General features: G+C 39.4%; 1 protein-coding gene across 3 annotated transcripts in view; it reads right to left on the bottom strand.

The window, feature by feature from the left end:
* Positions 1–12322, bottom strand: part of KIF24 (kinesin family member 24) — a 74596-nt gene extending 62274 nt beyond the window's left edge. Inside the window, exons 1-2 of one of the 3 annotated variants that reach the window (XM_060609471.2) lie at positions 12111–12322; positions 6307–6373 (exon numbers count right to left, since the gene is read on the bottom strand). In XM_060609471.2, the coding sequence (XP_060465454.2) occupies positions 6307–6373; positions 12111–12212 (169 nt within the window). In that variant the 5' untranslated portion in view covers positions 12213–12322. The remainder of the gene's footprint in view (positions 1–6306; positions 6374–12110) is intronic. The other 2 variants (XM_060609473.3, XM_060609472.1) reach the window with 2 other exon arrangements.
* Positions 12323–12360: the final 38 nt, after the last annotated feature.

Raw genomic sequence — 12360 nt, forward strand, 5'->3', positions numbered from 1 at the left:
GTCAGACACCTAACCAACTGAGCCACACAGGCGGCCCCATCAGTCTAATTTTTTAAAGTCAACCTGAGAAAAACATATAGTATCAATGACTTGGGGAAAATATTACCTATTAGAAAATAAGCAATCCCATGGGTAAATAGAATATTTATGCTAAAAGAGTTCTGTGTTCCACCTCTAGGGGGAGACAACTGAGTAACATTAACCCAGGGGCAGGTATTATAATTTCAAAAAACTTGAAGAACATATCAGAATCCACTGTTGTCTGCTTGTAGAATTGTCAAGATTATTCAATATGTCTAATAAAAGTTTCGATCACTGGGGCGCCAGGGTGGCTCAGTCAGTTTGGTGTCCGACTTTGGCTCAGGTCATGATCTCATGGTTTGTGGTCGTGGGTTCAAGCCCCACATCGGGCTTTGTGCTGACAGCTCAGAGCCTGAGGCCTGCTTTGGATTCTGTGTCTCCCTCTTTCTGTCCCTACCCTGGTTGCGTTCTGTCTCAAAAATAAGTAAATATTAAAAATGTTTTTTAAAATTTTGATCACTATAAAAAAGTAGAAAACCTAAATGTAATATCTATGTATTCCTTGCCAATCAGAAAAACTAGGGGAAAATGGTCCAAGTTCAAAAGCATAGAAGTTATTTTTAGCTTCTCAAATTAATGTGACATCCCGAATACTTGATTATCAAAAAAGAAACAGGAAAAAAGGGTCAATAAATCCCTCTAGGACATCATTAAATTCTAACAACTTTATTAAGATATAATTCACATACCATAAAACTCACCCAGTTAAAGAGTACAATTCAACAGTTTTTAGTATATTGAGAGTTGTACAACCATCATCAAAATCCAATTTTAGAACATTTTTATCACTCTAAGAAGAAACCTCATACCATTAAATTTTAGATGTTACACTAACATCTGAAAGGGAAAAGCAGGGCGCCTGAGTGGCTCAGTTGGTTAAGCATCCAATTATTGGTTTCAGTTCAGGTCATGATCTCACAACTCCTGCATTCAAGCCTCGCATCCGGCTCTGCGCTGATGGAACCGAGCTTGCTTGGGATTCTGTCTCCCTCTCTCTCTGCCCCTCCCCCTGCTCATGCTGTCTCTCAAAAATAAATAAATATTTAAAAATAAATAAATGGGAAAAGCTCTTCCCCTAAAGCATTCATTTCTAAAGTTATCAAAACCAAAATTAACCACAGAAGAAAATGATAAAATGTATTGAAATTTTCTATAGAAATTTGAGCTGTCGGGTGTTTGGCTGGCTTAGACAGTAGGGCGTGTGACTCTTTTTTGTTGTTGTTGTTGTTGTTGTTGTTAATGCTTATTATTGAGAGACAGACACAGAGCATTAGCAGAGAAGGGGAGAGAGACACAGAATCTGAAGCAGGCTCCAGGCTCTGAGCTGTCAGCACAGAACCCCACATGGGGCTCAAACTCACAAACTGCGAGATCATGACCTGAGCTGAGGTCGGACACTTAACCAACTGAGCCACCCAGGCGCCCCAGAGCATGCAACTCTTGATCTTGAGGTCATGAGTTAGAGCCCCATGTTGGGTAGAGAGTTTACTTAAAAATAAAACTAAATTAAATTTAAGAAAATTTGAGCTGTGGTTAAGAGTTGCCAAGAATGCACATGCTGGGGGTGCCTGGCTGGCTCAGTTGGTACCGCATGTGACTCTCAATCTCAGGGTCCTGAGTTCAAGCCCCACAGTGGGCATAAAGCCTACTTTGAAAAAAAAAAAAAATGCACATGCTGAACACTTTTTTAGACTCTTCAAGCAGAGAACAAAAATCTCAAGAGCTTTACTTGGATAAATGAAAAAGGCATAAGGAGGGGTGCCTGGGTGGGCTCAGTCAGTTGTGCATCCAACTGCAGCTCAGGTCATGATCTCACAGCTGGAGAATTTGAGCCCTGCATCGGGATCAGTGCTGTCAGTGCAGACCCTGCTACAGGTCCTCTGTCCCCCTCTCTCTGACCCTCCCCTGCTCGTACTCTCTCAAAAATAAATTAAACATTTTTAAAAATTAAAAACAAAAAAGAAGGGCATAAGGAACATGTTCTAGGTGGGTGTGGTGGCCACAGTTTTTAAAAAGTAATTACAGCAGCGCTTGACTAGCTCAGTCAATAGAACATGTGACTCTTGAGCTCTGGGTTGTAACCTTGTAAGTTTGAGCCCCATGTGGGTGTAGAGATTATTTAAAAACAAAATATATTAAAAAAAAAAAAAAAGTAACTCAATATAAGCTTAATAATGGATAAACCAAAACCTACCTCATTTTGTTAAGATGTTTAGGAACTCTATCCATATTTATTTTAAATAAAATAAACCTGCCTGTTTAGAAAAAGAAAAAAAGCCTGACTCACTTGTACATGGACTTCATAGTATCAAATAATATTTTTATAATGATTAAATAATAATAATTAATGATTTATTTCTATTATAAAAAATATAGTGAAGGGGTGCCTGGGTGACTCAGTTGGTTAAGCATCTGACCCTTGATTTTGGCTGTCACCATCTCACAGTTAGTTGGATGAGTCCTGCGTCAGGTTCAGTGCTGACAGCGTGGAACCTGCTTAAGACTCTCTTGCTCTCCCTCCTCTCCTTCTATCCCTCTTCCCTTTTGTTCTCTCTCTCTCTCTCTCTCTCAAAATAACTAAATAAACAAACCAAAAAAATACAGTGAAGAGGAAAATAAAATGTGGCTTTGGGTAGCTTTTACAGTAGCTGAAAACATTTGTGTGTTCACAGCCTTTTTAAAAGTATTCAAATTGATTACAGAAAAATTCATGTTCCCAAATTAAAAAAAAAACTCCCCAACAATAAAATTTCAAATTATTTATGCTGAGCAATTCCTGAAACAACTAAGAGCTCATAAGTGCCAGAAATATCCAGATCATTTGTGAGGCAGTTAAAAAAACACAGCCACAGTAAACTAAACTTAAATGTAATCCTATACAGAACCTGACAAACATAATTTACAAAGTTCTTTAAATGACCATTAAATTTTTTTTAATGTTTATTTATTTCTTCTGAGGGAGACAGAGAGTGAGAAAGGCAGAGAATCCCAAGCAGGCTCCATGCTGTCAACACAGAGCCCGACACGGGTCTCGATTCCCTGAACAGTGAAACCTTGACCTGAGTGGAAACCAGGAGTCAGACACTTAACTGAGCCACCCAGGTGCCTGAATGACCATTACATTATCAGTAAATATTTCTGTATGGAAAAACTTTTAAAAAGGCTCCTTTAGCAAGTTACACATATGAAATATGAAAAGATAATATTTTTAAATATGATTCTATTCTATTAAAGTCCTTTAAAACATTTTTTTTAATGTTTATTTATTTTTGAGAGAGAGAGACAGAGCATGAGTGAAGGAAGGGCAGAGAGAGGGAGACACAGAATCCAAAGCAGGCTCCAGGGTCTGAGCTGTCAGCACAGACCCCAACGTGGGGCTCAAACTCAAGAACCATGAGCTCATGACCTGAGCCGAAGTCAGACAACTCAACTGACTGAGCCACCCAGGCATCCCAGTCCTTTTTTATCTTTTTATTAGAGAAAAAATTCTTAATGAAGTGAAATGGCAGAGAACATATAGTTCTTGAGAAAAAGAAAATAGGGGGGCAGTGAAGCAGGTCATCTTCACCAAGAGAAAAAAAAGTGTGGAAGAAGAGAATAAATTAGAGAAGGCAAAGCTATGGAGAACTTTCAGAGTCAAGAATCATGGGGCTAAGTCAGTTATGCTGAAAAACAGTTTGACATTAACTTATGAAGTTGAGTCTTCATATATTATACAACCAAGCAACTCAGCTCCTCGGCATATACCCTACGAAACTTCTGCACATGCTTCAGGAGGCACATACAAATATGTGCATAGCAGCACTCTTCACAAGAACCAAAAGCTGAAAATAACCTGAATGTTTACTGGCTGGAGACTAAACAAATGTGGATACATTCACACAATGGAATATTATACAATAGTGATAAAAGAACAAACTATAGCTACACTCAATTTATCAAATCCCAGAAACATCATTTGAAAAGCAAATCCTAGAAAACTATGTTGTTTTTAAGGCTCGAGCAAAACCAGGCAAGTCCAATGTATTATTTAAGCATCTAATCCCAAAATGTAGAATAGTGGTTACCTCAGAGGAGTGAGCAGGGAAATGTGGAACAGGAGGAGAACAAAGGGAGATGATGTGTTAGGTCTAGGAATTTTATTCATTTTGTATTATACTTTATAACCTACATATACGTTTCACACATATTCTTTGGTATGCACCACACTGCATTTCTATAAGATTAAAAAAAAAAAAGGGGGGGGGAGTCCTATGGCTAGCCAAGTCAAAAGAGGTCATTTAGTCAACAGCTGATGTAATCTAGAACATTTGGCCTATGAAGGATTCCTTCATCCTTCATACCTTGCAGTTTGGCTTGCATAGTGTTTAAAACTTTTTTAGGATTCGTTTCACTATTTAAAAATCAAGAGCAATTAAAAATCCAGTTTCTGTTTTTCTCGAGAATCAAAAGATAGCTACATTGAGCCTACAATAAAATAAGGCAACAACAGACTAAAACGGAGTTGTGCTGCTCTCTTTAGAAGAGCATATACAGCTCACATACTTTCTAATAAACAAACAAAAATAAACATTAGAAGAGCATATACTATCCTATACACCATAGTCTCTCTGCTTCTGGTTCCTTTATGCCAACCAAACCACTTTATTCATTTACATTAACTGGTTAGCCCTGTGGGCGTTTGAGTTTGAGAGCTAGGATGTGGTCCAACATCTTCATTTTATGCGGGAACTAAAGCTAGCTCTGAATAATTGACTTCTCCAATGATCACACAGCTTTCATAGGCTAAACCACCATGGCCTCTTTAAACATCTGTTTTCCCCTCTCTACATACTCAATTGTGTATGTTTTAAATGAATATGCTGTTTCTGAAAGTAAGGGAACTACATCAGAAGGTCAGTAGGCATTAGAGCATATTATATACTCTAATTATTATTATAGAAGTAGTATGAAAATAAAAGAACTAAAATAGCTTCTGATTGCCAAGAAATATTTCTTCATCTAAGTTCCCCTAAAATTGTGACAATGACCACTTTTAAAAATATAGAAAACAGCTTTACTGAGATCTAATTCACACAGCATACAACTCATCCACTTAAAGTGAATTCAATGGCTTTGAGTATGTTCACATACTAAACCGCCAACCTATCTAGCTCTAGGACACACTAACAATGATCACTTTTTAAGGGACCGCTAACAAGGTCACTGGGTCCACCGTACCATTAAGTATACAATACAAACCCAGTATTCTCAAACAATTTTCATTAAAATGTTTCCATACTCCATGTTAGGCATAAGTTCCCTAATTAAGAACATAAGAAATTCAGTATTATCACTGGAAGATTAAGAGGTGGATGATATAGTATACACTTTTCCCTCAACAAGGGAGTTAGTTATTTCAAACTCTAGGGATTATTCTATCTATAGACTAGTGATCTCAACAGAAGACAAGTGTTACTAAACAACTGCTCAAAACAACAGCTGCAAAGGAATGAGAATATATGACACTTAATGGAATTCTTAAGGCTAGATAGAGGTGGATTTTAGGATACGAATTATGTGAGTTATACCCAAAAGCAGTTTTTGAGAGATTCTGTTTTCACTGGAAAAAGATAAATTTCAAGTTTATGGTTAGATAGCCAATACTTTGCAATTACTGCGATTCCTTTCAAAAGCCCCACTATGAGCTTAAGTTTCTAAGTTTGGTGAAAAGCATGGGAATAATCACCTAAAAATAAACATAACAAAATTGTCGAACCCAGTTATCTTAAAACAGTAGAAGTATTATTCTAAATATAGAGGCTTAATTTTTAGTATTTATTTATTTTTGGGAGAAGGCAAGTGGGGAAGGGGCAGAGAGATGGGGACAGAGGATCCAAAGCAGGCTCTGTGCTGACAGGCTGACAGCAATGAGCCCGATGTGGGGCTCAAACTCATGAACTGCAAGATCACGACTTGAGCTGAAGTTAGCACACTCAACCAACTGAGCCACCTAGGTGCCCCTAGAGGCTTAATTTTTAAAGAATTCCCAGCCAATGCTGGGTTTAAAATCAGGGCTTTAATTTTAAAATCCTGGTCTAATCCAATTGTAAGTTGTCATTTGCAGATTTTTGCCATTTTGCAGTTACAAAATACTTTTGACAAAATATATCTTCATGGGTTTCACTGGAAAAATAATTATTAAATCAGTTTTTTATAAATTACTAAGGTGATATAGACTCTTACCCAAGGCTACATCCTTTTGGGAACTGTTGCCACGTTGGCACCAGGAATTATTTCTAAAGGAATGATGCTGAGAAAGCAAAGAAAAAATTCAAACAATAATTCCATTCACTGGGATCTAAATTATTAATATGTAATTAATTGTGCTACCTGATTCTTCCAAGACTTTTTGTGATAAGTGGCAATTATCACCATCTTCCTTTTTTAAAATGAAGGAACCAAGGCATAGATTAAAAACAACTATATGGATTTATTTCATATGTTGGCTATGCAATTCCATGCCACTAGTTTTAACCAATCAAATCTCAACACAAGAAGGTAACTAACTTAAAAGACTCCTCCTCATTGCTGATGAAACACCTAGAGTTTTTTTGGCCTGAATACTGTACAGCATTATTAAGTGATACTTCTAGAATTCCAGTGTAACTTTAGTTGCAGCAAAAACATTCAGGGATCATTATCAAAATGTTTCCATGATTAAGCATCTGAACTATTTGTCAATAATCAACTCATGACCTCCCCACAAAACTGCCCCTCCATCCTTCTCTTCTTTGGTGAGGGGGTGGGAGTGCGTGAGTGACAGTATCATGAACCAGTGACTCAGAGCTAAACTGGGAAGCATCCTAGATTCCTTTCCTCTCCTTTAATCCCAAATCTAATCAACAGGTCCAGCCAATTTAATAGAGTAAATTGTCAAATTTCCCCCCTCTATCCTCATTCCAACCACCACAGCCTTGGTGGTTTGGTCCTAGTATCTTTCACCTAGATAATATAAAGTATATATTGGTCTCTGCCCATGGTTCCTGGCACAGAACTCCTAAGACCCTGGTAAATTCCTAAATGATAAGAGCATTAGGAATATCTTTTGTTCTAATGATGCAACTCTGGGTGGGGTTTGGCCACCAAAAAAATCAAGCCATAAGCTTGACAAAGTTTTCATAAATATACCAAAAGTATGGAGTTCAGCAGGTTTCCAGGTTAGTGAACACATTCACACCAGGAGGGTGACATGCCCCAACTCCATAGGCACAGAAGCTCCTATGCTCAAGACCCTCACAGACATTGTCTTATGTATCTCTTCTTCTGGCTGTTCATCTACATCCTTTATCATACATAACCTTTAACAAACTGATAAACTTTTTTTTGAAGTTTATTTTTATTTATTTTAAGAGAGAGAGAGAGAGAGAGAGAGAGAGAGAGAGAGAGAGAGAGAATCCCAAGCAAGCTCTACACTGTCAGTGGAGAGCCCAGTATGAGGCTCCCAACCCAACAAACCATGAGATCGTGACCTGAGCAGAAATCAAGAGTTGGATGCTTAACCCACTGAGCCACCCAGGCGCCCCCAACTGGTAAACTTAAGTGTTACCCTCAGTTCTGTGAGCCATTCTAGCAAATTGAGTCCATGGAGGGGGTCATGGGAACTTCTGATTTGTAGCCAAATCTGACAGAAGTTGTAGGTAACCTGGGGACCTACTACTTAACAGTTGGCATCTGAAGTGGGGTGTCAGACTGAGCTCTTAACTTGTGGGATCGGACACTATCTCCAAATAGGTAGAGTTAGATTGAGTTAAATTATAGGATACCCAGCTGGTGTCACAAAGAATTGCTTGGTGGGGGAAAAGTCCCCACACATTTAGCCAGAAGTGTCAGAAGTGAAGTCTTCTATGAGTGGTAAAGGAGACAGACAGGAGGGAAAGAAATGAGGTTTTTCCTACACAGGAAAAGACACATAGGTAGAAAATGGCATTTTCTCAATACAAATGGTACCTATTTACCTATTATTAGTTTATGCCTATGGAAAAGTCTTCTTGTTCAATAAGATATGAACATCAAAATCCTTGAGACATTAACTGGGGAAGTATACAATGACCACAACACTCATAGTATAAGTGGAACTCTATTGCTCATTTAAAAAATTTGTTGAGGATTTTTTCTGTACAAATTATGAACAGGTTTGCTGAGCCAGTACAAGAAACTGGATTAATTGATGAATTAATCTGTAAGGGACTGAGAAGACTTCAACCCCTTACTTTATAAACAATAAAATAGCAGCCCAAAGAAACTATTTCTCCTAAACTGGAAGATGAGAGGATCCTGCCCTAGTTTGCTCCAAGGACATGCACTAGAACATACAATAACTAAAGATTTACATTAACAACATAAACCAAAAGCTTTTACTGAAATGCTCTGTGGGCAGTACATTGATGTACTATGCTAAGAAAAATGTAATATTTATATAAAGCCCTTGATATAGTGCTTTGCACAGGGTAAATGCTCAATAAATGGCAGCTATCAGTTTCAGCTGTATAGTCCTTGGAAGACTGAACATGTGATGTTTACCTGATATCAATAACCAATTGCTTGGAGCACCTGGGTGGCTCAGTCAGTTAAGTGTCCTACTTTGACTCAGGTCATGATCTCACAATTTGTGGGTTCAAGCCCCACATTGGGCTCTGTGCTGACAGCTCAGAGCCTGGAGCCTGCTTCAGATTCTGTGTCTCCCCCTCTGTCTCTCTCAAAAATAAATAAACATTAAAAATTTTTTCAAAAAATAACCAATTGCTTTTATACAAGAACAGACATTTCTCCAAAGAAGACATACAGATGGCCAACAGACACATGAAAAGATGCTCAACATCACTGATCATCAGGGAAATGCAAATCAAAACCACAATGAGCTATCCCCTCACATCTGTCAGAATGGTTAAAATCAAAAACACAAGAAACAAGTGTTGGCAAAGATGTGGAGTAAAAGGAATCCTTGTGCACTGTTGATAGGAATGCAAACCGGTACAACTACAGTGAAAAAGATTATGAAGCTTTTTCAAAACATTAAAAAGAATTATCATATGATCCAGTATTTCTACTACTGGGTACTTACCCAAAAAACATGAAAACACTAATTCAAAAATACATATGCAGCCCTAGTTTTACTGCAACATTACTTATTGCAGCATTTTTTTATTATTGCAGCATCATTTACAGTAGTCAAGCAGCCCAAGTGTCCATTGACAGATGAACAGATAAAGAAGATGTGGCACACACATACACACATATATATAATGAAATATCAGTCATCGAAAAGAATGAAAACTTGGGGCGTTTGGGTGGCTCCATCAGTTGAGCGTCCAACTTCAGCTCGGGCCATGATCTCACGGTTTGAACCCTGTGTTGAGCCTCATGTCAGGCTCTGCTGACAGCTCAGAGCCTGTAGCCTGCTTCAGATTCTGTGTCTCCCTCTCTCTCTGTCCCTTCCCTGCTCATGCTCTCTCTCGCAAAAATAAATAAACATTAAAAAAAATTAAAAATAGGGGCGCCTGGGTGGCGCAGTCGGTTAAGCGTCCGACTTCAGCCAGGTCACGATCTCACGGTCCGTGAGTTCGAGCCCCGCGTCAGGCTCTGGGCTGATGGCTCAGAGCCTGGAGCCTGTTTCCGATTCTGTGTCTCCCTCTCTCTCTGTCCCTCCCCCGTTCATGCTCTGTCTCTCTCTGTCCCACAAATTAAAAAAAAAAAAAAAAAAAAAAAAAAAAAAAAAACGTTGAAAAAAAAAAATTAAAAATAAAGAACTACTAGAACTGATAAAGAAAAAGAAATCTTGCCATCCGAAGCAACATGGATGGATCCCGAGGATAAAAAGCTAAGTGAAATAAGTCAATCAGAGAAAGAGAAATACCATATGACTTCACCCATATGTGGAATTTAAGAAACAAAACAAATGAACAAAGAAAAAAAAAAAAGCAACAAACCAAAAAAACAGATTCTTAACTATAGAGAACTGATGGTTACCAGAGGGGAAGTAGGTGGGGAGATGGGGGAAATAGGTGAAGGGGATTAAGAATAACTTACCACAGGGGCACCTGGGTGGCTCACTTCATTTCAGTTTAGGTCATGATCTCACAGTCCAGGGATTGAGCCCCACATGAGGCTCTGCACTGGAGCATGGAGCCTGCTTGGGATTCTCCCCCCTCCCTCTCTCTCTGTCTCTCCCCCGTTCACGCTTGCTCTCTCTCAAAATAAACATACATTTTTAAAGAATAAACTCTTTAAAAAAAAGAGTACACTTATGATGAGCACTGAGTAATGTACAGTATTATTGAATTAATATACTGTACACCGGAAACTAATATAACAATGTTAACTATACTGGAATTAAAAAAACAAACAGCTGCTTGACTAACTTGATAGACTAGAATCCCTGTGGCTCTACTAATTCAACACTTTTTGATTTTCCAGATGGAAAAAGTGAAACCTAAAAGGGCTAACTGACTTGCAAAGCCAGCTACAGTGAGTAGAGACAGAGCCAACGCCAAACCCTGAATCCCGTTTGGTTTCCATTACATGTCACAGATCTGCAATTTAGCTATACAGTTGTGTTCAAACTTTTATAAGAGGATAATAATAGCACTGTTACTATACCTGACTTTTTCAATCTTTTTATTAAAACCATCACTGAGCTATGAATTTGACATGAGAATCATCAACAATCCGGATTGGCAATATTATAGTCTTAGGAGTCGACAAAACAAGTCTTTTTTTTTTTTTTTTTAAACCTTTATTTATTTTGAGAGAGACAGAGTGTAAGCAGGGGAAGGACAGAGAGAGAGGGAGAAAAGAACCCCAAATAGGCTCTGTGCTGTTGGCACAGAGCCCTGATGCGGGACTCAATCCCACAAACTCAAAGATTACAACCTGAGTCGAAACCAAGAGTCAAATGCTTAACCGACTGAGCCACCCAAGTGCCCCCAAACAACAGTCTTGGTAAAGCAATTCTATCATGGCCACCTGATGATTGGATAGCTACAAGAGCAGCTGTTATATGCACCTGAAGCATAGTCTCTCGCTACATGTAGTTTACATGTAGTCTCTCACTACAAGTAAAATACAAAGGAGAAAATACTTTAAAACAGTTTCCAAAGCACTCTTAAAATGTGACAATAGCTGCAGGTCACTAAGAAACTGAGACACTCTTGGCATACAGTAATTTGTTTTAAGCAAAGACTCACAAGGAGTTTAATAAAAGCATTGGGAGAACAAGACTAAAAGCCACAGTGCCAGAGTTGTAGCAAGCATTCAAAAAAAAAAAAAAAAAAGTTCCCTTTCACAAACAGTGGAAAGGCCAACGTGGACTGTGGACTTTCAGGTCCTTCTCATGTGAATTAGGGTGCACTCCCTCTACTCTCGTAAAAATAGAAAAGAACCTCCAAACGCGAGGGAAAACAGCACAGGGCACAGAGGGGAATCCAATCTATTTGTGGTGAATTAAATTCAACTCAACAAATAATTCCTGAAAACTCTACTGTGTGTAAGACATTGTGAATGAAAGATGCTTGTTCTGCCTCAAAGAACTCTAAATGGGAGGAAGGAGGAGAATGAGGTTCACCGAAGTACACAAATAACCCAACGCCTAATACAAGTGCCTTCTAAGAAAGGTTCCAGTTAGGGCTACAGGTTCAAAGGCAAGATTTCGAGACTCAGAGAAGGCTTCATGGGAGAAGTAGCGCTCGAGATAGTCACAGAAAAAAAAAGGCAGAGATTTTGGGATGAAGAAAAGAGCAGGTGAGCGTTCAAACAACCATGAGAGGCCAAATCCCAGTTTCCTTGCAACCGCCGCCTCCTCACGCGTTCAGCGGGCGTCCTGAGTGCCATCCTCCGGGGGGCAGAGGCCTACCCCTCGCCTCCCCGGTTGTCCCCCCCGCCATTTCTCACCTCAGAGACTTCCAACTTCCCCCTCGGTCAACCCTGTCTGAGGACAGAAGACAACACCGACAGGAGAGAGCCCGAAAGCTGGCGGGGTGCTGTCAACTCACCGGCTTTTGCTGCTCCGGCCAGGCCGCATCGCCATGGTAACGCCGCCAACCCAGGGTTCGAACGCCCGCGCCAGCGCCCGCGCGCCTACAGGGCCGCACCATCTACCAATGGGCATTCGCGGAACTCGTTGACGTTGAATCCCTTTTCCTCTAGAAGACCAATCAGTGAACCGAGGAAGCAGTGGGCGTAACCCTCACTTTGCGTCTTTCAACCAACCGTACAGCTTGAGTGAAGATCTCGCGACGTTCT

Source organism: Panthera onca, chromosome D4 (genome assembly GCF_046562875.1).
Source record: "Panthera onca isolate mPanOnc1 chromosome D4, mPanOnc1 haplotype 2, whole genome shotgun sequence".
Taxonomy (NCBI): Eukaryota; Metazoa; Chordata; class Mammalia; order Carnivora; family Felidae; genus Panthera; species Panthera onca.